This window comes from Sphaeramia orbicularis, chromosome 16 (genome assembly GCF_902148855.1).
Source record: "Sphaeramia orbicularis chromosome 16, fSphaOr1.1, whole genome shotgun sequence".
Classification (NCBI taxonomy): Eukaryota; Metazoa; Chordata; class Actinopteri; order Kurtiformes; family Apogonidae; genus Sphaeramia; species Sphaeramia orbicularis.
This window is the reverse complement of record NC_043972.1, coordinates 32,414,510-32,436,953: the sequence shown is the minus strand read 5'-3', so window position 1 is coordinate 32,436,953 and position 22,444 is coordinate 32,414,510. Positions and strand designations below refer to the sequence as shown.

Genomic DNA, 22,444 nt, shown 5'->3' with positions numbered 1-22,444 from the left:
ATCATAATCATTATTATCAGATGCTAATGAACAACTTACACATGTTGCATGGCATCTTCAAAGAGCACAAGATTCATGGCTGCATTGAGCTCATTGTAACTCTCCAGTGCATCTGTGAGGACGGTCCTGAGCACAGACCAGTCTGTGACAGGACTGTAAGAGGCATCCTCACCCTGTTGGGCAAAATGGCAATAAAGGAGGGGCTGCTTTGTCACCTTTTTGTCCTCCAGTCCCTGGAAAGGATATGCATAATAAATCACTTCAGGTCAATGTCACTGAGCAACAGATATTTAGAATATTTACACAGTTAACCACAATCAGTATTGCACCTCATAGCATTCATGCACTGTCTCCATCTGGAGCTTCTGGAAGAGTCGCAGGTCCTTGACATCTATGAGTCTGTCAGAGTACACTCTGCAGGATTCATGGAGCCACAACAGTGCCAGGTCAGTGCTGTCTTTCACACTCTCAGGCCCAGCGAAGAGAACGCCCTGAATCACACAGAGACTCATATAAAAATTTCAGTTACCAAACACTTCAGTCCATAAACCAGCTTACTATCAGTACTACCTGAAAGACGTTAGACAAGTCTCGTAGATTAAATGTGTAGTGAAATTTGATGGCTGTGGGCAGAAAGCTGTGAACCATCTTTTGATGAAGAGTTATGGCAGCCTGGACCACAGCTGTAGCACTCCTCTGAACCATTGGACTAAAGAGCTGCTGCTTCAGGTGGCCACACAGAATCTGACTGAAGATCGATGTTTGAGCCTCAGAAGAAGGAAAGTTCACCGCAAACACTGAAAAATGTCTCTGCAGGGAGCAAAGGCACGATAAAGTATTGTATAATTTTAATATGAATAAAAAAGTACATATTCTGATTGAGACTGACATTCCTTTTTAACTTTAACAAGTTCATGAATCCATCCTTGACAGATGTAACTGGTTTAAAACTGTGGAATATATGTTATTAAAATAAATCACTAAATACATGCATACTGTGACTGTCACCACTATGGTGAAACCTATGATTTATTTATGCCAGAAACCACACGGTAGTGCTGTGACATTCCAACTAATGTACCATTCCTGTACTAATTCTATCCTCTGCAAATAAGTATGTCAGAAACCTTTCTGCATGAACATTTTCCGTAGGCTAACAGCAAGAGCACTCATTTTCACTTTGCATGTTATATAAAATACTGGCTAGAGTTCTCTCAAATGAAAATAATTTTGAAATGCTCTTTTGTTTGTCATATTGGTTTCAGTGAAAAATATACCTGTAGTCTCGGGTTAACATTGAAGCTCCCAGCTGTTGGATTCATACAGGCAACATACTGAGTATTGTGTATTTCTTTTAGAGTCAATTTCTGTCTGTCGTACCTAAGTAAGCAATTGAAAAAGATTTGGTTTAATACAAAACACAAAGACATTTTAATAATGTGACATAAAACCTGGAACATACAGCACAAGTAAGAAACTTCAACTAAGATTGTGTAGTGTTCTCACCAGTGTCCATAGTCCAGATGCTGTCGGATGAGTGTGTGAGGTTGTACTGTCCCATAGCTGTCAATAGCTGGCATGTTCATATCATCTATAAAGTAGATGAGCCTTTTGTTGCCTATAGGGGAGTAGCTTTTGCCTGTCCTTTTCTCCAGTGGCTCCTCTAGGATCACTACAAAATAATGCAAAGCAATTCGCCAGAACTCATCAACAATCTGTCAACTACATGTAATGAGAGGACAAAATGAAGCACACCTTGTTATACACATTTTTGCAATATGTGGGTATCAGAGTAAAGTGGTGATTAAAATAACAGTTGATGTTTAGGTTTACTCCCCCAGCCCTCTCTAAACTTGAATAGTACCAGCAGATGGTGCTGCAGTTTACCTCATGTGCTACACTGTGTCACAGGAAAACAAAAAAAAAAACACTCACTCTGCAGCATGAGGGACGTAGTGTAGTAGTTGAAGGGTACTTTTGTAGTCATATAACTCTCTGGCAGACAGTCTAACTTGTTCCTGACAAGTGCAGACTTTCCAACTCCAGCATTCCCCACAAGCATCACTGGCTGTCTCCTTTCCAGCAACAAGTCCATGAAGTATCGAAGACGCACAGTCTCTGCTGTGTGTACCAGAACAGCCTGCAATCATAGAAACAGCAGGAAGACAGGGAACAGAAACATACATGGTTATTATGGCTTTCTTTGAGTGTGATTTATTGACAGACATGTGTTCAGTGAATTGCATGTGATTTATAATTTCTTGTATTTCCCCAGTACACCACAACTATTCTGTCATAATAGCATCATTTGCTCAGAACAAAACCCCACTAATTATGGCTCAGCAAGAGCCTTTGGAGCATTCACAGCTGTATGCAGGAGCATAAAGAAAGACAATAGTGTGTGGGTGATAGCTCAAGCCTTGTTGCTCATGCCTTCACCCCCACACAGTCTGGTATGGGGTGTAGTAGATGGTAATCAGACACAGTGGCAAACCTATCATCCATTCAAGCACCCCTGCCATAACCTCATGATGTGACTTTACCCTCTCTTATTATGTTCAGTGAAGCGTACATACATTTTTAATACGACAGTATTGTTCATTTTTGGTTATTTTCCTTTAAGAATGTTTCTTCTTGTGATTGCATACTCTATCTGATAATTTGATGAACCTCTTTCAAAACTTTCAACCTCTGGAGTTATAGAACATGATAAGTCCTATTAGATTTTGATAGTAACGATTATTACATACCTGTAAAGGTGTACTAGTGTCCATTTCAAATACAGGTACAGTGTCAGTCCAGGGCAGGAACCGTCTGGTTTGAGGGTCAAGGTAGTAGTCGAACACTGTTCCCTGTGCCGGTAGCTTCACTGTCTTCATTTCCTTTATCCACCACTGACTGAACTCCACCCGGTAATCACGGAGCTAAACAAATCACCAGTGATAAAAAAAAAAAAATCACGCATTAGTTCATATCATTTCAACAAACCCCCCCTTTGTCCAATGACTGACAGTTAAACTTCTTTTATTCTTGGTCTCCTCATATTCTCTGCCGCAAACTCTGATGCTCTTCACACTCCGTTTATACATTGGGACAGAGACAAAAAAAGAAGTCGAATGATACACAGGAAAAGAATTAATATCAGAGGCACAACCTGCTTAACAAACACTTAGTTTGCACCAATTACGCCCAAATTTTTACGCTTTAATTGGAAATGCTTCTAAGTAACAAACCATAAACTTATCTTTAGTAAGACACACAATAATGCACTCATATTGTCTTTACAGTTCAACTATAAACATTATATATTCAGACTATATTCAATTACTTTAACTTAGATTAAGGTAGTACCTGATCTTGATGCAAAGCCCCACCAAAAGCCCAGATGCAGGCAAATGTGAAATATGTCTCATAAAGCTCACGAGGAGAGTCAGAGGGAATATTTTCAGGTGCTAGAAGGCAGTCAAGCAAACTGCAGAGTGTCTAAACAAAAGGAAAATTATTATTTTAGTGCATTTCTGACTGTAGAGATAAAAAAAAAAAAAAAAAGATAAAATGATGAAATTGTACATGCTTGTGTGTGGTTTACCTGCACCATAGAGTTCTCTGGTATAGGAGTGATGGTCTTGAAGGTATTTCTCATCTGTTCTAGACAACGGGGAACATATTTTTCAAACAGTATCGTCAGGTGAGCCCTTTCTGTCTGACGTTCTCGTTGGTCAATCCAACTGGCAACATACCTGAGAAATAATCAAAGGAACTATTTGGTGTTGTTGAGCACAATATATTTACACAACATCAAACATGTCAAATCCTTGACAATATTTTGTTATTGTGGGAATAAAGACTGATAAAACAGGGCTCTGTTTGACTCACGGGTTCCAGCCCAGATCTTGCTGATTGACACAGAGAATTCCTGCTCTGGAAACAGTCGCAGGAGTAGCTGTCTGCAGGTGACTGATTTCAAACACTAGTCTCATGGATGAAGTGAGCGGCACACGTTCATTACTCGCCAGAGTAAGAACCTGAATAATGTTATGGAACAAATATGAGTTTTCGATACTTAAACATTTGAATGGTCAACATTATAGACAAAAATAATAAGTAAAACCGTTTCAAATCTCATGAGGTTTGACAGATTTGCATAAGAATATTTGAAAGGCACCAGATCACAGTGAAATGATTCATCACTCTGAAAAAGACCACCAAGTACTCACATTGCAAGAAGTGATTACTAAAGGAGGGGGAAAGAAACATCTTTTTCTATCTAAGCCACCTTAGTTGCAATGTGTTGTACAATAGTGTATGAGTGAACAGGAGGGAGGTACCTTGTTGTCATCCATCACTGTGTTGAGGGATTCAATCCACATCGGATCAATGTCTCCATCCAACACAATCCACTTAGGTCCTAGGTGGGAGATGTTTGCCTGCTCTCGCATCAGTGATGAAAACAAACCTGAAACCAGTAATGAAAACTCATAGTAAGACTGCAATACATACACATCATTTATAAGTTAGCATTTTAATCACATCCACCACAGTTGTTACTTGTGCTCTTATATGTGCTATTTTCATTCAAAGCAGAACCGTTTACCATCTTTCCACTCCCGAGTTGAAGGATGGATGTAGCCGAACAATTCATCTCTGTCTACTGCCTTTGGATTGAGGTCACTCCAGACAGGCTTCTTCTTTAAGTTTACATAGGTTTTATGGAGAACCCTCAGTATCTGTTAAAAAGACAAACTTCCGGCTTCATATCACGTGCATTATAAATCTAATATTTACTGTCGTGATGGTCACAGCAAAAAAACTGAAAAATCCAACCTGGCTTTTACCAGTCCCAGCATTTCCAATTATGAAGACAGAATGACGTATTGCCATGAGTTCCTCCAACTGCGCCACCTGAAAAATAAAGTAATTTAGGAAGACTTTCTTCTTAGATTATTTATTTATAAAGATTTAACACTATTGCAAGCAAACCTTCAGGATAAAAGTTTCTTCAGGCTGAAGTCGGAGCTCCAGTGTGGTCTTTCGGACGGCTTTTTCAAATTCATAGTCTCTCTCTCTTTCTACCTCCAGGCCAGGGAAAAGGTCTCCAAGCAGTCCCAGGAAGATATTTATATCCTCAGTCACAATTTTGGGCATGTTAAAGTCCCTCAGAGCACGCATCAGCACCTGTGAGGTAACATGCATTTGTAAGTTACTTAAAAAGCAAAGCTTAGTCCTCCCATGGCACTGACATGACATACACAAAAAAATCACCTGGTCTTCTGGTCTCATCTTATCTCTTCTTTTCAGAGCTCCTGCAACAACCAGAACAGACTTGACAGCTCGCAAACCCCAGTCATAGTGGTCCTAAAAGCCAAATGAGGATAGACAATAAAGATTATGTCCACCATAAACCCTTCAAACGATACAAAGAATTTATCTTTATTGAATGATTTGATGCATTGCAGTGGGTTGGAATGCATATCTGGAAAGACATTACTGATTACATCTAAAATAATAAATAGAGTATAACATAAATATAACAGAACTACTTAGTTTTGTCTCATACCTGTTTAGAGAGCAGCTCTTTGCAGAGGGTGTACAGTGTGATGAACTTCCTGGCTAAAAGCTTTGCACTGCGAAAGCCTTCTGCCACCAACATTATCTCACAAATGAGCTCAGTGTCAGGCACCACCATTGCACAGGGCCTGTACACAGAAACAAACCAGGCAAAAATTGACCTTCACGCTCTGTAAAAGCAAACAATAAAGACAGGTATAATATTATACCTACCTGAAAAGAGCCTTAAGGTTCTGAGGTAGTTCTGTTCTGCCAGCATAGCCAGGATTCATGGTGATAAAAATCCCCACTGAGGGTTTTAAGACAATTTCCTTATCTAGGAACAGGAACCTGCCAAGTGTCACAGAGGGGTTACCCATCTTCAGACATGCACTTTTACTGTGTAAAGCTTTACATATTCAGTTTTAAATGTTTACCTTTTCTTTTTAGAGCGTATGGCATCCTGTATGGTTTTGACCTGCACTGCCACGACTGACAAAACATCCACAGCAATACGATTGAACTCATCAAAGCAGCCCCATGCTCCCGTCTGGGCCAGACCCTTGTAGATATTTCCAATTGACTGAACATGAACGAAAATTACAATTTGCTGGACAACATCAAAATCACTAAATGAACAAACAATATACTGGGGAAAAGAACAAATCGTGTACATTTCACACCTTGTAGTCCATCTGTTCAGAGCAGTTGAAGATGTATACCATGACACCCATTGCTCGGCCAAGATCCTTCGTGGTCTCTGTCTTCCCTGTTCCAGCAGGACCTGCTGGGGCTCCACTTATAGTCAGGTGAAGTGACTGAGTTAAGGTGATATAGCACCTAAAATGACAGCAACGGCATAAAGAAAAACATATCCTCTTAAGCAATGCTGAATACATGTTTTGAAAAGCTGTATGCAGAGTGAATGCTGACAATCCAAAACACCAGTTACCGGTCTGTAAGGGGAGTAACAACCAGACGCGGTGTATTTCCAAGATATTCATAAGAATAAATGAACTGAGCGTCACAGATATTAACAAAGCAGTGACGTGTTTGCTCATTCCAGGAATGTCGGAGTTGGGAAAGCCACTGGAATGTCTGTGAGGTAGTAACCTGTGAACAGAGATGGCCAACGTTAAAACATACCAAAAGGACAAAAATGTACAGAAGATTGAGCTCAAGTAAAAACACCAGTGTGCTGATTATACATAAATATATACCTATGTATTGGTTCAATATGGAGAAGGTAACTGATGGCTCTTCTACTGAACTGTTGTCTCTTTCAGTAAATTAAAATGTAACATTTATATACATAGTCTATATCTGTACAAGTAATATTTCTGTTTGTGTGATTTTTAAAAATCATAACAAAATAAGATGTTCACTGAGCAGTGGCAAATCCAGAAAAAATTGGGGGTGGTGGTGGGGGGGGTGCTATACATACATACATATGTGATATCCTTCTGTGAATTGTCATATTCCTGCTCAGCAGGACTGCATTGTTTACAGTACACACTGTGCATTACGGTCATATTTCACAACAAAATATGCACTTTAACCTTAATTAACCTTGAAGCTTAGATGCAGACTTCATATCCCAAAAAGCAGCAACACAATCAGATAGCAAATAAGTTAGCTCATCAGAGATTTAGCTCAATAGGTAGTGCTCTGGACTGCAACACAAAACACTAGGGTTCAATTCCTGGTCAAAGCAGTAATTTTTTTTTTCTGCAGATTTCCAAACGGGGGGATGTGGCGCTAGTAGGTAAATCCACCATTGTCACTGGGCATTATTCAGTTGTGTGAACCTTTTGCGCAATGAGAGTGGAAACAACATCTCGAGCATGGACATCAATGGTGCAAACAGTCATGATCTTCTGTCTGTCGCCTGGGCTCAGTTCTCCCAGTAGCATACTGATCAACGAGTTGAGCTGAGAAATCTGTAAGATGGAAAAAAAAAGATTCAATATAACAAAGGGGAAAAATAATATGTGAAGCTGTTAGTAGGCCAATTTCATTTCAAATTACAAATCAAAGCATTGGGCAAAGATGATCAGAAATAATCTTATGCTTTCATTTTGTTTAAAGCATCACTGTGTTTGTTACATTTGCCACTGTCCTGTACACAGCGATCCAATCATTGCAGTACAGTGGAATGAAAGGACAGAAAGATTATTCAAACAGCAGCCAAGGACATGCTAACCTTAAACAGTGCTGATGAAACTGACAAGAGTAATAATACAAGTGTGAGTATAGTCCATAACCTGGCAACACAAATCTACTTCAGGTCACGGATACATCACCTAATTATAAAGTCAAAACAGATTGAGATCAGATTGATCATAAATATAATGTACATAAAACATAAATTTGAGGCAGTAACTTTTCTGTCTAAAATGAAGATGCTTTTCTTTTGTGCAGCGATTTCTCATTGAATACAAGATTAAATAAGATGTTAGTCGAAATATTAACTTGTTTAGTTGTTAACACATCTCAACAAATACCTGTTTCTTGTTGTAGTCTCTCAGAGATGACTCAAATCCTTCCTCCAGTCTTTTAAACACAAGGTCCATGTCGTTGCTCCACCAGATCTGAGACCCAGTGAGAGCCACTTGAGCAGGGAAATCCAGAATCCACTGCTCTCTGGGCCTGTCCTCATACATGGTTACCGCTTCACTCAGATGATCCCTGATACTATCCTTCATGGACTCCTCCAAAGAAGTAAGCCATGCTTCAACCTGATACAAAGTGGTCTATGCATCAGTAAAATTATTTCCTTAAATGTAATATCTTATTACTCTGAAAACTATATGTATCATCGTACCGGCCCACAACAGCAACATTCAGCCTGAAAAGGGACATATTCCTTCTCTTTGCTGTACATGCCCACTGCCAGTTTAGGATTATCCAAGTGCTCACTTTTGGCAAACTCCAGATCTGACATGTTGTCAAATATTTTTGAAAGGTGGACAGTGACCTGTAAAACAAACTGAGTCAACATACATAAAAGCAGCCACACTGTGTTCATGCCAAATAGTAAAGACAAACTGAAGACGGATGTACCTCTCTGGGACGACTCCCTTTAGAGAGGATGTCCAGCAGGTCTGCAGTTGAAATAAAGTAGAAACGCGGGAACAAAAGTCTCTTTGCTTCCAGATATTCACCAAGTGCTTTTTCACACAATGCCAACCTGGTTCAAATGATGATATGGAGATAAGGAACACAAATCTCAAATTATACACTGTGTAATTAAAATGTAAAAAAAAAATAAAATAAAATAGATAAAAGAGTAACCGTCTTTGTAGATCCTCTAACTTCTTGTAAAGGTCAGGTTTGTTAGTGGCCTTGATGACATTTTTAGTTTTAGTGCTGTCTAACATCAACTCCTGAAAGAAACAAAATGTCAAACTTAAAATTCTGAATATCAGAACATGCATTGTTTGCAACTAATAATAGCTCAGCAACTGATGTTTGACCTGAAATTCTGCATCGATAACTTGGAATCTGTGTGCATCTGCAGGCAGCTGTTGGCAGATATCATCACAGCCTTTGAAGATGCTTTCCAAATAGGCCCATGTCCTTTGCACCTCCATCCAAACCGTCAGCACAGAGTCAGCCACAGTTAGCTGTTTTTGTAATTCCACTACCTGGAGCAGGAAGTGATCTACATGCTTGCTCTGAAAGACACTCTGAAGCTGAACCTTGACGAAAACGACAAAATAAACATGAGCACTGTTTTCCAAAAAACAAGACTCAAACAAAACAGAACAGAACAGAGAGAAAGAGTGTCACATCATGGTAGCATACCACAACATATAGTAGTTTAATTTCCAAGAAAATGTTTATTCTCATCAACCTTCCTAGCCGTAAAAAATGGGGGAGGGAAGCAGTCTGTTTACACAAAGATGCAGGCACTAAAGTGGCAAGACTTCTAATTGGTGGCTGTAACCCCCCAATACATCTGGTGTACATGTAAAAGACCGCCATGGTGCAACAAAGCCCAGCAGCAATAAATCTGAGGACTCAATAGAGACCTCTCTACCCTCAGCTGTGCTGTTAGACAGTCAGACGGGGCGGCCCCTTTGTGCACTCTCATCTCTATTCACCACTTAACTATGACTGCCTCAGACAACCAATCTACTCTAGTTTCTATGCTTTACAGCTATTATGCATTTTTCTACATAGGGTATAGGGTCACGTAAAAATCCTTTGGTTAGCTTAGTTACCTGATGATCCTCAAGAGTTTCAAGAAGTTCTTCATCACATTTAAGAAGACGCACCGAGGTTTGATGATGGTCTTCATATGAAAGCTCCATTGATGCCCATGCCCGACTTATTTCTGTCACAACCTAAATTAAAAAAGTAATACCTTTAAATTCAACATATGTTCAAGGTAGATCAGTTGCAGCTCTATACAAAATTGCTAGTAGGAAATGTTAATTCAACAGGCTGTTCTTTAGTGGAATACCCCTTAAAATACACACCAGATTGTGCAAGATTGTGTACAGGTTTAGCAAACTGCTTAACATGTCATTTTTACAGGAGTTAAAATCTGTTATTATATTCATTGACTAACAATTAGAAGTGAGCAGTGACATTTAACTTGTTGACTTGTGCCTTACGATCATCATTAATTAAAAATGGAACAAGAACCTTCTCTATGGTCATTTCTTTGACTGCTTTATCCACTATGGTGCGAACTTCATCTTCAAACAAATGGAGCTGCAGACCCAAGAGGTCTTTCAAGGTGGTGTTATCAGTCAAAGTGAAATCCATCTATTAGGAAAAGAATTATTATTATGATGTAAAACCTCTGACTTTTGTGTTATGAAAAGTGTGTGCTTGAGTAAGACCTTCACTGTGTTGTTTATGCACCTGTGTTATTCTAATTAGCTGCACCCAGTGGCGCTCACGTATTGCCAGGTTCTGTAACTGACTCACGGCCCGCAGTGACGTCAAGAGGTTCTTAACATAAAGGTCTAACCCAGAATACACATCCCACATGCGAGCCTCTTTGTCAAGCTTCCGTATGTCCTACACAAACAGAAGGTAGGTAAACATAATTAGTTACTAGGGGCATCTGTTACCAACAGCAATGGTGCATGACAGTAAGACAGCAGGAGAGATGTGCTGGTCTGATGGAGCACTGTTGGTGACCTCACCTTGGCAAACCTCCTCAATTCTGCATCCATCTGGTCCACGTTTATCTGCCTCCATTTGGTCATTGTCCAGTTTTCCACACTGCTCTGTATAGATAAAGATGCAGAGGGGTCAATGGGTGTAGGGTGTTCAGTGGGGACATTTCAAGGCTACAAGGTGTTCAAAGAATCGGTGTCAACCTCGGACAGAACTGACCGGTCAAGTTATTGCAATGAGGTGATGCAGCCTTTAGGTTAAAAATAGTGACATTTAAGTATTTGATAAAGATTAAAGTACTTACCTGTACAAATATTACAATGTCCCACAGTTCTTTGAGGACCGTAATCTCTCGTCTGCAGAGCTTGATGTCTCTGTAGTCCGGGATAGTAACATCAAATAGATTTGTGGACTCCTGCAGCTCCACAATCTCTTTTTCCATGTCTCGGATCTCTTTTTCAGACTATAAAATAACACATAGCATTTGTTATCCAAAGCATGCAATAATACAGTACAATAATCTTTAGGTTATGATAACACATTGGATAAATTCCTACTTTTTCCAGACTGATGTAGGGATGCACTGCTTTGTAACTGAAGGGTGCTGTTGCTCTAAACATGTCCCTGAATTTTCTTTGTTTCAACTGAAATTTAGAAATACAAGAGTCAGACAGCGGCACCTGGACAGCAGTTCATTTACTTTTATATGTACTGAAATGAAGAATAAAGAAGTGACTGGTCACCTCAAATGCCATGCATTGTTTTCGCAAAACCATCACTTCTGCATTCTGCAATGGTGCCACCTCATTCCTCACTTTTAAAGCCAGTTTCTTGGCCCCATTCCATTTCTCAGGGAGTTCCTAAGAAGACATAATTTTTAAGTATTGTCAGTAAAAGCACATATGTTCATATCATTTAAACCTGATATTTGCAAGTGACAAAAGGCATGCTATTCCTTACCTCCAGCTGAGAATAGACCTGGTCTGGTATGGTCACGCCATATCGTTCCAACAGGACTACTGTATCTCTAAGAGGCTCAAACATTTTGTCTGTGGCCACTTGTCTGTCTCGGACTGCCAGCAGGTGACTCATGACTTGTACCAAGCCACAATGATCTCCTTTCATCACAGGCTGGTCCAGCCCTTCAACACTGGTTTGGATAAACTCTTGTAGCTCATCAAGACTGAGTAGGAAAGCATGTAAAAGAAGAGTCAATTCTACAGTAGTTTGATTCATATTTAATAGCTGAACAGCGTGTAATTTTACCTGTTAGTGACATATGTTAAGAGGTGCTCTTTGAAGAGCCAGCTCCACTTTTTTACAGTGTTAAGAACACTAGCCTTGAAGAACTTGATATCCACTTGAAACCATCCATCAAACACTCGGAAGTCTTCGAGTTTGGAAATATCAGCAAACAGATCCTCATAATAATCTATCTGTAAAATTCAATTCATGATAGGGATTACAAATGAAACAAATGACGCATGGAAAATTGTGATTCCTTCATTGAAAAAGTTTTTCACCTGTTCTTTGAATTTATCAATAGTGGGGGGACTCTGAGGGAGTACATGTGCTTTATACGCCTCGACCTCCTCTGCTGTAAGTACACGCCCGAACAGCAGAAACTGGCTGAGAAACTCAGCCCTGTCATCCTGCCATAGATGGGAGTAGCAATCAAACTTTCTCTGGTAATTTATTGCTTTCTTGAGGACGTTCTCCACTCGCTCCATTATTTCCTGTCTCAGGTCCAACAAATCTAGCATGTTATCCATCACATCCTGAAAAAGTAATACCACAAGACAAGACATCAGGAGTGTTTTGTGGAAGAATGACCTGTAATTAGTTTAGAGTTTCTAAGTACATTCTTTGGCTTGTTTTTATCAAAACTAAACTGAAACTTTATTTAACACTAACTATCTACAGCGCTGATGCCACTTCTGTCTTTTTCATGTTCAATTAGGCATCAAATTTATCATTGTTATGCATCATAATGCTACTGTTCTTAACACACATGTTCCACCCATATATATTCATCTAGTCTGCTGCTATGAGAACAAGAGGTCTTTTCTCTGGTATGTACATGTAGAGCATGTACCTTTATTAGAAACCAACAGACCATCAAAGTATTGTAAAAAGATCTCCAGATACTCAGAACTGACTATATATTATAGTTTGACGGCTTTGTCAATATTAAACACGCCAATCCAAGTAAATCAAACATCATTCAATCTGATGAAGGAAATTAAAATGAATGTATGAAATGTACACAGGAGAGTACCTGGTAACTCTCCATACAGAGATGAGAAGGCACCCTGCTGATGTTCACCGAAGTCTTGAATATGTCTCCAACCAACCCCTCTATCAGCTCATAGAGTCCATCCCCCGCATCTTGCTCCAGTGATGGGATGAAGGTTGTCCATGAGCCGTTCAGCATCAAACGAGCCTCAAAAAGAGGAGCATGGCATGACTCCATGTTGTCCACAAAGAACTGAAGGGAGTGGCGGATGTAGTTGTAGAGGCCCTCTATCACCATCTCATCCACATACTCCAGGTACACCTCCCATGCATCTGAATCAGGGTCAGCACAGAAAAGAGCCATATTCTCCTGACAGGAAGGCAGAATAGAGAGAAGGTGATTATCGTCAGTGTTAAAGTTGGGTACCAGTATAAATAAAACAAACTGGATCACTAGGATGTGTAACTAATAGCATCACAGCAACTCTCAAAAACCCTCACCCTGTTCAGAAAGTGATCTTTTACGCTGAACAGACTCATTCCCTTAATTTATTATAAGTCTAAAGAAAGACATAATGAGTGAGAAGTAAATGTTATTATAAATCTACTGATAAGCACCTGCACCAACTTGAGGATCAGGTCTCCATCCTCTTTCATGGAGTTGCTCACATGCTCTCCCCGGTCTTCTAGCTGTATAAGTGAGCCTTTTCTGTTGTCCTTTCTGCAAAACATTGCTTGTTTGCTCCATGTCTTCATCATTGACTGGAAAGCTTCACAGTTGTTTTTGGCTTTAGTGACTCGACATAGAAGATCATGGACCAGGTCTTTAGCAGTACTGATAAAGCTCCAACAGCCTGGGTCCTGCCAGATCAGGTCAGTCTCAGCCCTTGACAACAGCATGTCGATGGACTCCAGTTCAGCTCTGATGAGAGGAAACTCCACCTCTAGTACAATCTGCTTCAGTTTATTGTACCATTGAACCAGTAGTTGCAGACTTCTCACATACTGGAAAACAACACAATGGAAAAAATGTCTACATGTTCACTGTAAACAAAGGAAGGCAGAGCTGCTAGTGTGTCTGTTTGTTGTTTGAGCATAAGTGAGCTCATTAAGATATTTGTTTTTACCTTTGTCAACATGTCACGCTTCTCAAAAACAGTCGTCGCAGCTGCAGGGATGCTGATGTGACTGAGAGTCTGTATATACTTCACATCCTTCAAGATTTCAGTCAGCTAAGAAGGGAAAGAAAATACTGATTTACTCATATACATTGCCACAGCGGGGGAGATGAAACAATGTTTCTATTAACACAATTCCGTGAGAAATGTTTAACTAACTAAAACTGTTTAAATAAAAAGTGTTATTTCTACAACCATGGGGAAGGTAGCAAAGAAATAATTTCCCAGCAGAGACACATACTGGTTGAAGATTTCACAGTGAGCACTTTCTTGTTTGGTTAAAACATTAAGCAAATTACCTTTGGATTAAAGTTGACTGAGATCAGGCCAGATGAGGGGTTTCTAGTCAAGAGTGGCTGGTTCAGGTTCATTAAGCATACCTCCTCCAAACCATTACACCACTCGGAGTAAACTCTGTCCTCGTACTGGTCCAAGAGACTCAACATCTCTGTGTACATATGATACTCTTTGACCATTTCTACACCAACTGCAGACCTAAAAAATTATCACATTTAAGTGTTATTTGTAAGTCAGGTGCGACAAAAGTCTTTTTTGCCAGGTTTACAAAATATATTGTTGTATATCTTATTCTTTCTAGACAACCACTGTTTTTTTTCATTTACTTAATGGAAATACAATGCTCTGGTGTTTTTACACACATGTCAAACAGTGATTGGATTTTTTCCCATGGGGTTTGTATGCGCTCTCTGAGCATTTTTGCCCACTTTAATGCTCCAGATGTATGAGCCATGTTCTTCATTAGACCACGCTCCGCCTGTAAACAAAGCAGAAATATAAAACAAAATTGACAAAAATGATCATAATAAACATAATAGTAATGCAAGCTTTGTTTTAGATATGTTTTGCTAATAGTGCATCTTGGTTCAAATAACCTGACTCAGCTGGGATTTATACAGCCAGTTACATTTCTCCAACTCCTCTCTGAAATGTTGTTGCAGTACAAGGAAGTTGTGACAGAATGCCTGTTTAATTAGTTTCCTTTCCAGGAGGGGTCCGACAACGGTTAATAGCTAAAAGACAAAAAATGAATCCTGATGGTGGCCTACCACGGTATTCAGTTCATCATTAGCGACATGACTTTGCCCAGTTATTCTGCTATTCTTACCTTAAATGCTGATTCCAGTCCTGAGCAATCCTTAAAAGCCAGGCAAAGAAGGCCTGCAAGACGACATTCAAAGTCCACAATCTTCCCTTTGAAATCTCTGTACTCCTTCTCAAAGTCCTTAAAACAAATGAAAATATACAACAACTGATAACTGATAACAGTGCAAATTTAAGAATCATAAGTCTTTTCTGAATTTAATAAATCAGACATTTATACTTTTTTACCTGGGAGTCACAATCAAGTGGACTATGTTCACACTGTTTTAACACTTGGCAGTAGTTACAAAACTCAATATACATTTGAGCAGCTTGTTCATTGTAGAATTTGCCCTTAAGTCCACCAAATTCCAGTTTTTCCATCCTCTGAAAATCCAGCATCATTTCAAACAATTCCTGCAAAGACAAGATATACTTAAAGTACACAAAAACACCAAAGGGTCAAAATTTGAAGACTTTGGTCTTACCTCCAGCTGTTGCATGCGATTAAGGAACTGGTTGAAACGTGAAAAAATCATAGCCGATGGGAAATCCCATGGTACATGTTTCACTTGATTGGCCAGCATTTCTCTCTGGGTTTGATAACTGTCTTTGAAACATCCAAAAACTTTTATCACCCTCTTTACCATCTGTAGACTTTCCTCTGTGTCTTCTCTGAGAAGCAAATCAGTAGACACGAATACAGAAGCCTAAAGGGGAAATGAAATTATTTATAAATTACATTCATGGGATGCAAGAAATAATAACGCCAGTCAGAGTCAGAACATACATTATACTGATATATGGTTTAGAGACACAGGCAGAGCTGAAGATTTTGAGATTTTCTTTGGGAGTGACGAGGATGGACAGGATTGGAAACAAGCAAATCAGAGGGACAACTCAGGTTGGACTTTTGCAGACAATGTGAGAGAGACCAGACTGAGATGGTTGGGACATGTACAGAGGAGGGATGGTGAAAACATTGGTAGAAGGATGATGAAGATGGAGCTACCAGGCTGGAGGAAAAGAGAAAGACCAAAGAGGAGATTTATGGATGTGGTGAAGGAGGACATGCAAGTAGTTGGTGTCAAGATGCAGGAAACAGTGTCAGATGGAAGCAGATGATTTACTGTGGTGACCCCTAAAGGGAGCAGCTGAAAGTAGTAGTAGACTGTACCAAATGAGAGCTTTTGTAGCACTAGGATATACAGTACAGGCCAAAAGTTTGGACACACCTTCTCATTCTTCGCATTTTCTTTATTTTCATGACTATTTACATTGTAGATTCTCACTGAAGGCATCAAAACTATGAATGAACACATGTGGAATTATGTACTTAACAAAAAAGTGTGAAATAACTGAAAACATCTCTTATATTCTAGTTTCTTCAAAGTAGCCACCCTTAGCTCTGATGACTGCCTTGTACACCCTTGGCATTCTCTTGATGAGCATCAGGAGGTAGTCACCTGAAATGGTTTTCACTTCATAGGTGTGCCTTGTCAGGGTTACTTAGTGGAATTTCTTGCCTTATTGATGGGGTTGGGACCATCAGTTGTGTTGTGCAGAAGTCAGGTTGATGCACAGCTGACAGCCCTATTGGACAACTGTTAGAATGCATATTATGGCGAGAACCAATCAGCTAAGTAAAGACAAACGAGTGGCCATCATTACTTTAAGAAATGAAGGTCAGTCAGTCTAGAAAATTTCAAAAACTTTGAATGTGTCCCCAAGTGCAGTCGCAAAAACCATCAAGCGCTACAACGAAACTGGCTCACATGAGGACCGCCCCAGGAAAGGAAGACCAAGAGTCACCTCTGATGCTGAAGATAAGTTCATCTGAGTCACCAGCCTCAGAAATCGCAAATTAACAGCAGCTCAGATTAGAGGCCAGATGAATACCACACAGAGCTCTAGCAGCAGACACATCTCTACAACAACTGTTAAGAGGAGACTGCGTGAATCAGGCCTTCATGGTCAAATAGCTGCTAGGAAACCACTGCTCAGGAGAGGCAACAAACAGAAGAGATTTATTTGGGCCAAGAAACCCAAGGAATGGACATTAGACCAGTGGAAATCTGTGCTTTGGTCTGATGAGTCCAAATTTCAGATCTTTGGATCCAACCGCCGTGTCTTTGTGCGACGCAGAAAAGGTGAACAGATGGATGCTACATGCCTGGTTCCCACCGTGAAGCATGGAGGGGGAGGTGTGATGGTGTGGGGGTGCTTTGCTGGTGACGCTGTTGGGGATTTATTCAAGATTGAAGGCAACCTGAATCAGCATGGCTACCACAGCATCCTGAAGTGACATGCCATTCCATCCGGTTTGCGTTTAGTTGGACCATCATTTATGTTTCAACAGGACAATGACCCCAAACACACCTCCAGGCTGTGTGAGGGATATTTGACCAAGAAGGAGAGTGATGGAGTGCTGCGCCAGATGACCTGGCCTCCACAGTCACCGGACCTGAACCCAATCGAGATGGTTTGGGGTGAGCTGGACCGCAGAGTGAAGGCAAAAGGGCCAACAAGTGCTAAGCATCTCTGGGAACTTCTTCAAGACTGTTAGGAAACCATTTCAGGTGACTACCTCTTGATGCTCATCAAGAGAATGCCAAGAGTGTGCAAAGCAGTCATCAGAGCTAAGGGTGGCTACTTTGAAGAAACTAGAATATAAGATATGTTTTCAGTTATTTCACACTTTTTTGTTAAGTACATAATTCCACATGTGTTCATTCATAGTTTTGATGCCTTCAGTGAGAATCTACAATGTAAATAGTCATGAAAATAAAGAAAATGCAAAGAATGAGAAGGTGTGTCCAAACTTTTGGCCTGTACTGTATAACAAGATAATATTCATCATTACATATTTTAGATTGGACCCCTACTTGCTCAATGAGTAGATTGCAAAGTTCTTGAAGTAACACTATAATGCGTGCAGGTTTTTGATAAGATTGGCAGTTGATCCAGATAAGGAAGACTGTGTGGAACAGTGGCGGAATGAAAGTTTCAGCATGGGGAAACTCTCTTTTTTCCAGTTGAGACAGTTGAGCATGAAGTGGCTGTAGATGGAGGTCAATGTCCTCAGCCTCTTGCAGCGCTTTAAGTCAAGGAAAACAATATTTTAATAAAAGGAACATAATTAGAGACATGTTAACATTATGTTTTGTCTGACTGGTAAAAAAAAGCAGTGCCACAAATATATCTCACCTTCAAAAACACTTCTAATTAAAGTCTCAATTGTAGGATGATAGCAGCTGTCCACAATCTCTAACATCTTTGCCATTTTTTGAACAGTGGGGCTCAGAAGCTACAAGTGAGAGAACCAAAAAGTGAATTTTCAAGCTCATAATACATTAAAATATTATGTCTTTTGGAATCAAGAGAAAAGGGAACATACCTGATGATAAACACTCTTTAAATTGCTCTTCCTCGATGCCCAGAAATTTAACTCTGCACTGGGCCCTGGACTGCAACCCATTGCAAGTAGGTCTGAAGAATCCTCCTTTAAAATTTTCTGGATTAGATTACTCCACATGATTATCTGTGTCTCAAATGAGTGGGCCAGTGATCTGTCATAGCTGTCAAACCTGAGAGCAAACATAAAGGATGAGACTTTCAGAAATGTACCCAGCATTAATAAATCTCAGCGACATAAAGGGAAAACTTAGTGGATTCTTACATTTTGAAGTTGCTGTATGCATTTTCCATCCAGTCTGCTCCATCTGGGATAGGGAGAATGGTTTTCCCTAAGATCTGCCCCTGTACAACTGAGGTCTTATGATGCATGTTCTCAACATGGCAAATAATATCTTCCGACAAAAGATTTGGCCACATCTGGTGATTTTTGTGGTTTGACAGCAGTGGAAAGCATACCTTAAGATAAACCAAAGATTTTATTTAATCCAGAATCCTTAAAGGCAGGCAACAAATGAGCTTTGCAAAACTCATTGACAACAGAATAAAGTAAATTGCTTTTTATAAGATAAGTGTAGGATAGAAGGGTTTACAATTACCTGCTCAGCTGTGGTAGAGAGCTGCAGCAGTGGTGATGGAGAGACCAGACCAAACACCAGAAGTTCTCTGTAGTTTTCAGAGGTGACAGAGGCATTGCATTTCTTCAGGATGTAGATTTTCTTGGTTTGAACAGCTGATGGGACCTGTCACAAGTAATTAATACAAATATGGCAGCTCATAATTGCATAAAGAGTATTTTGACATAAAGTAGCTAGATACTTGATATCTGCAAACATGTAAGCAAAGACTCGCCATAGTATTGTAGCTTCATATTGTTGTTGCTCACAGGGAGTTACTGCAAATAGGGTCATACCTCAATAGAAGCAACCAGACAATTTTTATTGGATGCAAAGAAGAATAGTTTCCTAAGAGTCTTCTTTTCAAAGAAGTCTTTCAGCAGTGTCTGAAAATCTTGATTGACTGCACTTTTCTCCCATGTTTGACGCTGCAGACGCAGAAACGCACAGATGTTTTCCTCCACAAACTTTACTCTGCTCTCCTCCAGAAAAGGCGGTGGCACACTTTCGTCGTCGGACATATTTCTGCTATGACATGTTTTAGCTTCGTCACAGGAAACACCACAAGAAAACAAAAAAATAAAAATAAATAAATAAAAAAAGAGCACTTGCAGAAACTATTTCCTATTTTTACCGGATGCTGTTTGAACTTTTCTCTGTTCGGAAGACTGCCACGAGCTGTCTTTTCGTGGGGGGCGGTTCGGCGTTCTGTTGCTTAGCAACGGCCCACTCTCGTCAATCACTGCCCGGAAAAGAAATGAGAAGAAAACTTCCTCCAGTGATGAAAAAATAAGACAAGATAAGTTATATGTGATCAACCTTCTCTTAATTACAGCCAAATTCCATATTCACTGTTCCAAATTTGCTAAACGGCAAAATATTATTGTTTTTAAAGCTGAACTGCTATTTCATTTAGAAAGCAAAGGAAATAAGAAGTCTGTGTGAAAAGTATATTGCCTGAACTTTAATTAAGCTCGAGCTTTTTTTTTTTTTTTTTTTTTTTTTACTTTGTTTGTGATTCTTTGTTGTATGTTTGTTTTGCTATAAATTTTATAACTGCATTTCATCCTGAAATGTTTGTATGCTTCTGTATATATTTCGTCAATAAATAAATAAATAAATAGATAAATAAATAAATAAATAAATAAATAAATAAATAAATGATATTTAAAAAAAAAAACAAAAAACAAAAAACAAAAAAAAAAACCTCCTCCAGTGATACATTCTGCACCATTTAGGTCATAACTGGTTTATTTTATTTTATTTTATTTAGCTTGATGTTACATTAAATGTAACTTGTTTAATTCATTAATGTACTGACCAATATTATCATAGGCTATCATATTATGTTATTTACTGTAAATGAGATTACTAAAATGGAGCTCTAATTGCCTTGCCTTTTGCATCATTGTTGTTTTGAGACTCAGTGTACTGTGGGCTATGTGAGCTCATACTGCAACTGTACTTATTGCTGTAGCCCACTTATTTGTGAAAAACATTTTATAGCCTTCTTTTTTGAGCACATACTTTTATTTCAAATGAGACCTATCTATGTACAAAAAAGATTAACCATTTGAGCTCGAAAGAGGCACAGCCTAAAAAAGGCATCACATAATTTCAGATTCATGAAACTACAGATACACACTATATAGTTCGTATAGTAACTTTTTTGAACAATGTGAAGAGCATTTAGATTATATATTCTACTGTAGGCCACATATGAATTAATCCAAGCATTCCTGGTAAACAAGTGCAAATAAGTGGCCCCTTTCAGGGCACGTATGCCCCCTTTAGAAGAACACTGGACATGAAGGAGCCTATGTGCTGGAGCTGTGTTGTAAAATGTGATATATGTGTGTGTGCGTGACTAGTTCGACTGTTGTCTTGGCAGCACAGCTCTGTTCCCAGCAAATGACATTTACAATGCATTTTACAGCACCTAATTTCAAAGCAGTCTAGGGCTCTTGCTTCTTTTAATAATAACAAATTGTACTTTTGAAGTGGCTAAATAAGTAAACCTGAAATAATTAGAGAAGAGTATCCCTGTATAGAAGGACATGCTTAGGTATTCTTAAACAATGTATATATGCAGTGAAAAAGGTGACATTACACATAACTTGACTGTATCATTTCTATTATAAAGTATATAAAATGTATATGGTTAATGATAAACACAAATATTAGAACTGATATAGAGTTTGTCTTTTTCATTTTCTTCACATGAAAACTAGGGAAAAGAGAGGAAAATGAGATAAACTCCTCAGGTTTGCAGGTGGCAATACCATTTTGGACCTCATCACCAACAATGACAAGACCACCTACGGTGAAGAGATTGCCTGCCTGTTGCTATGGTGCTAATAACAAGTTGGAAGCAATGCATTCAAGCAGTTAAGATGAAGATGGCTCCTGATGTAATCCACATGCTCATTTTACTGTGGAAATCAGCACAGATGTTAACATGATTGAGAACATGAGTCATTTAGTTTTGCTGTGGACTAGACATCCTTGCAGCCTCAAATAGGATGTGATCATTACTAGTATCACAGCCACATGGAGAGAGAAATCGCAAATCACCACATGTGCAATCAAAGCACTATACATATTTCTTCATAGCTTACATCCCTGTCTGTACAGAAACTAATATATTTCTAATCCTAAAACCAAACGAAGGCCTTCTAGACAGTTGGATCACAAAGCTTGCAACATACATCAATCTTTTAAGCGACCAAAAACTATACCACTGCTGTTCAACCTTGGCCCTATGCCTACCACCTCGACCATTTTCCTGCCAAGTCTTGTTACACTGCTGAGCTAGCCCTCCCAGTTCCCCCATCCACTGCTTGTTGTGCAGTCTGCCACAGCTAAGTGCATGTGTATGTGTGTGTACTCTTGTCGTACAAATTGTAGTTTTCTTCTGGCCTTCAGAAATTGCACAAGGTACATTTGTAATATGAAGCAGCTCATCAATGACCGGCAGTGACAGCAAGGCTTTGTTGATGATGCCATATTGATTCCCAAACTGAATCGCAAAACAGCACTCCATCATGACAGCCAGTTCAATCCAACAAGCAGCCATGAGCAAGCAAATGTGTTATCTGAGACCAAGATTTGTTATGTTTTGTTTAATGATGTTCAGTTTATTATTGGGAATGCTGTCTCTGCAATAAACCACAGAGGTATAATATACATCATCTACAAAGGCTTGAGTGATCTTCT

At 39.3% G+C, this 22,444-nt stretch overlaps 1 protein-coding gene across 1 annotated transcript in view; it reads right to left on the bottom strand.

Moving 5' to 3' along the window:
* LOC115435716 (dynein heavy chain 11, axonemal) overlaps window positions 1-19,749 on the bottom strand; it is a 39,646-nt gene extending 19,897 nt beyond the window's left edge. The window contains exons 1-51 of the mRNA XM_030158313.1: window positions 19,525-19,749; window positions 19,211-19,354; window positions 18,877-19,070; window positions 18,595-18,784; window positions 18,405-18,504; window positions 18,083-18,294; window positions 15,686-15,907; window positions 15,447-15,614; window positions 15,223-15,339; window positions 14,990-15,127; window positions 14,756-14,871; window positions 14,396-14,591; window positions 14,046-14,150; window positions 13,537-13,923; window positions 12,962-13,288; window positions 12,207-12,461; window positions 11,950-12,119; window positions 11,644-11,866; window positions 11,427-11,543; window positions 11,241-11,327; window positions 10,988-11,146; window positions 10,710-10,793; window positions 10,423-10,581; window positions 10,201-10,323; window positions 9,774-9,896; window positions 9,024-9,248; window positions 8,842-8,933; window positions 8,611-8,737; window positions 8,372-8,524; window positions 8,052-8,285; window positions 7,356-7,487; window positions 6,500-6,660; window positions 6,231-6,387; window positions 5,985-6,130; window positions 5,782-5,898; window positions 5,558-5,696; window positions 5,263-5,355; window positions 4,981-5,175; window positions 4,825-4,902; window positions 4,595-4,727; window positions 4,329-4,456; window positions 3,877-4,025; window positions 3,590-3,740; window positions 3,352-3,483; window positions 2,751-2,924; window positions 1,936-2,140; window positions 1,507-1,672; window positions 1,278-1,380; window positions 571-810; window positions 330-491; window positions 40-233 (exon numbers count right to left, since the gene is read on the bottom strand). Of these exons, the coding sequence (XP_030014173.1) occupies window positions 40-233; window positions 330-491; window positions 571-810; window positions 1,278-1,380; window positions 1,507-1,672; window positions 1,936-2,140; window positions 2,751-2,924; window positions 3,352-3,483; window positions 3,590-3,740; window positions 3,877-4,025; window positions 4,329-4,456; window positions 4,595-4,727; window positions 4,825-4,902; window positions 4,981-5,175; window positions 5,263-5,355; window positions 5,558-5,696; window positions 5,782-5,898; window positions 5,985-6,130; window positions 6,231-6,387; window positions 6,500-6,660; window positions 7,356-7,487; window positions 8,052-8,285; window positions 8,372-8,524; window positions 8,611-8,737; window positions 8,842-8,933; window positions 9,024-9,248; window positions 9,774-9,896; window positions 10,201-10,323; window positions 10,423-10,581; window positions 10,710-10,793; window positions 10,988-11,146; window positions 11,241-11,327; window positions 11,427-11,543; window positions 11,644-11,866; window positions 11,950-12,119; window positions 12,207-12,461; window positions 12,962-13,288; window positions 13,537-13,923; window positions 14,046-14,150; window positions 14,396-14,591; window positions 14,756-14,871; window positions 14,990-15,127; window positions 15,223-15,339; window positions 15,447-15,614; window positions 15,686-15,907; window positions 18,083-18,294; window positions 18,405-18,504; window positions 18,595-18,784; window positions 18,877-19,070; window positions 19,211-19,354; window positions 19,525-19,749 (8,327 nt within the window). The remainder of the gene's footprint in view (window positions 1-39; window positions 234-329; window positions 492-570; window positions 811-1,277; window positions 1,381-1,506; window positions 1,673-1,935; window positions 2,141-2,750; window positions 2,925-3,351; window positions 3,484-3,589; window positions 3,741-3,876; window positions 4,026-4,328; window positions 4,457-4,594; window positions 4,728-4,824; window positions 4,903-4,980; window positions 5,176-5,262; window positions 5,356-5,557; window positions 5,697-5,781; window positions 5,899-5,984; window positions 6,131-6,230; window positions 6,388-6,499; window positions 6,661-7,355; window positions 7,488-8,051; window positions 8,286-8,371; window positions 8,525-8,610; window positions 8,738-8,841; window positions 8,934-9,023; window positions 9,249-9,773; window positions 9,897-10,200; window positions 10,324-10,422; window positions 10,582-10,709; window positions 10,794-10,987; window positions 11,147-11,240; window positions 11,328-11,426; window positions 11,544-11,643; window positions 11,867-11,949; window positions 12,120-12,206; window positions 12,462-12,961; window positions 13,289-13,536; window positions 13,924-14,045; window positions 14,151-14,395; window positions 14,592-14,755; window positions 14,872-14,989; window positions 15,128-15,222; window positions 15,340-15,446; window positions 15,615-15,685; window positions 15,908-18,082; window positions 18,295-18,404; window positions 18,505-18,594; window positions 18,785-18,876; window positions 19,071-19,210; window positions 19,355-19,524) is intronic.
* Between the last annotated feature and the right edge of the window lie 2,695 nt (window positions 19,750-22,444).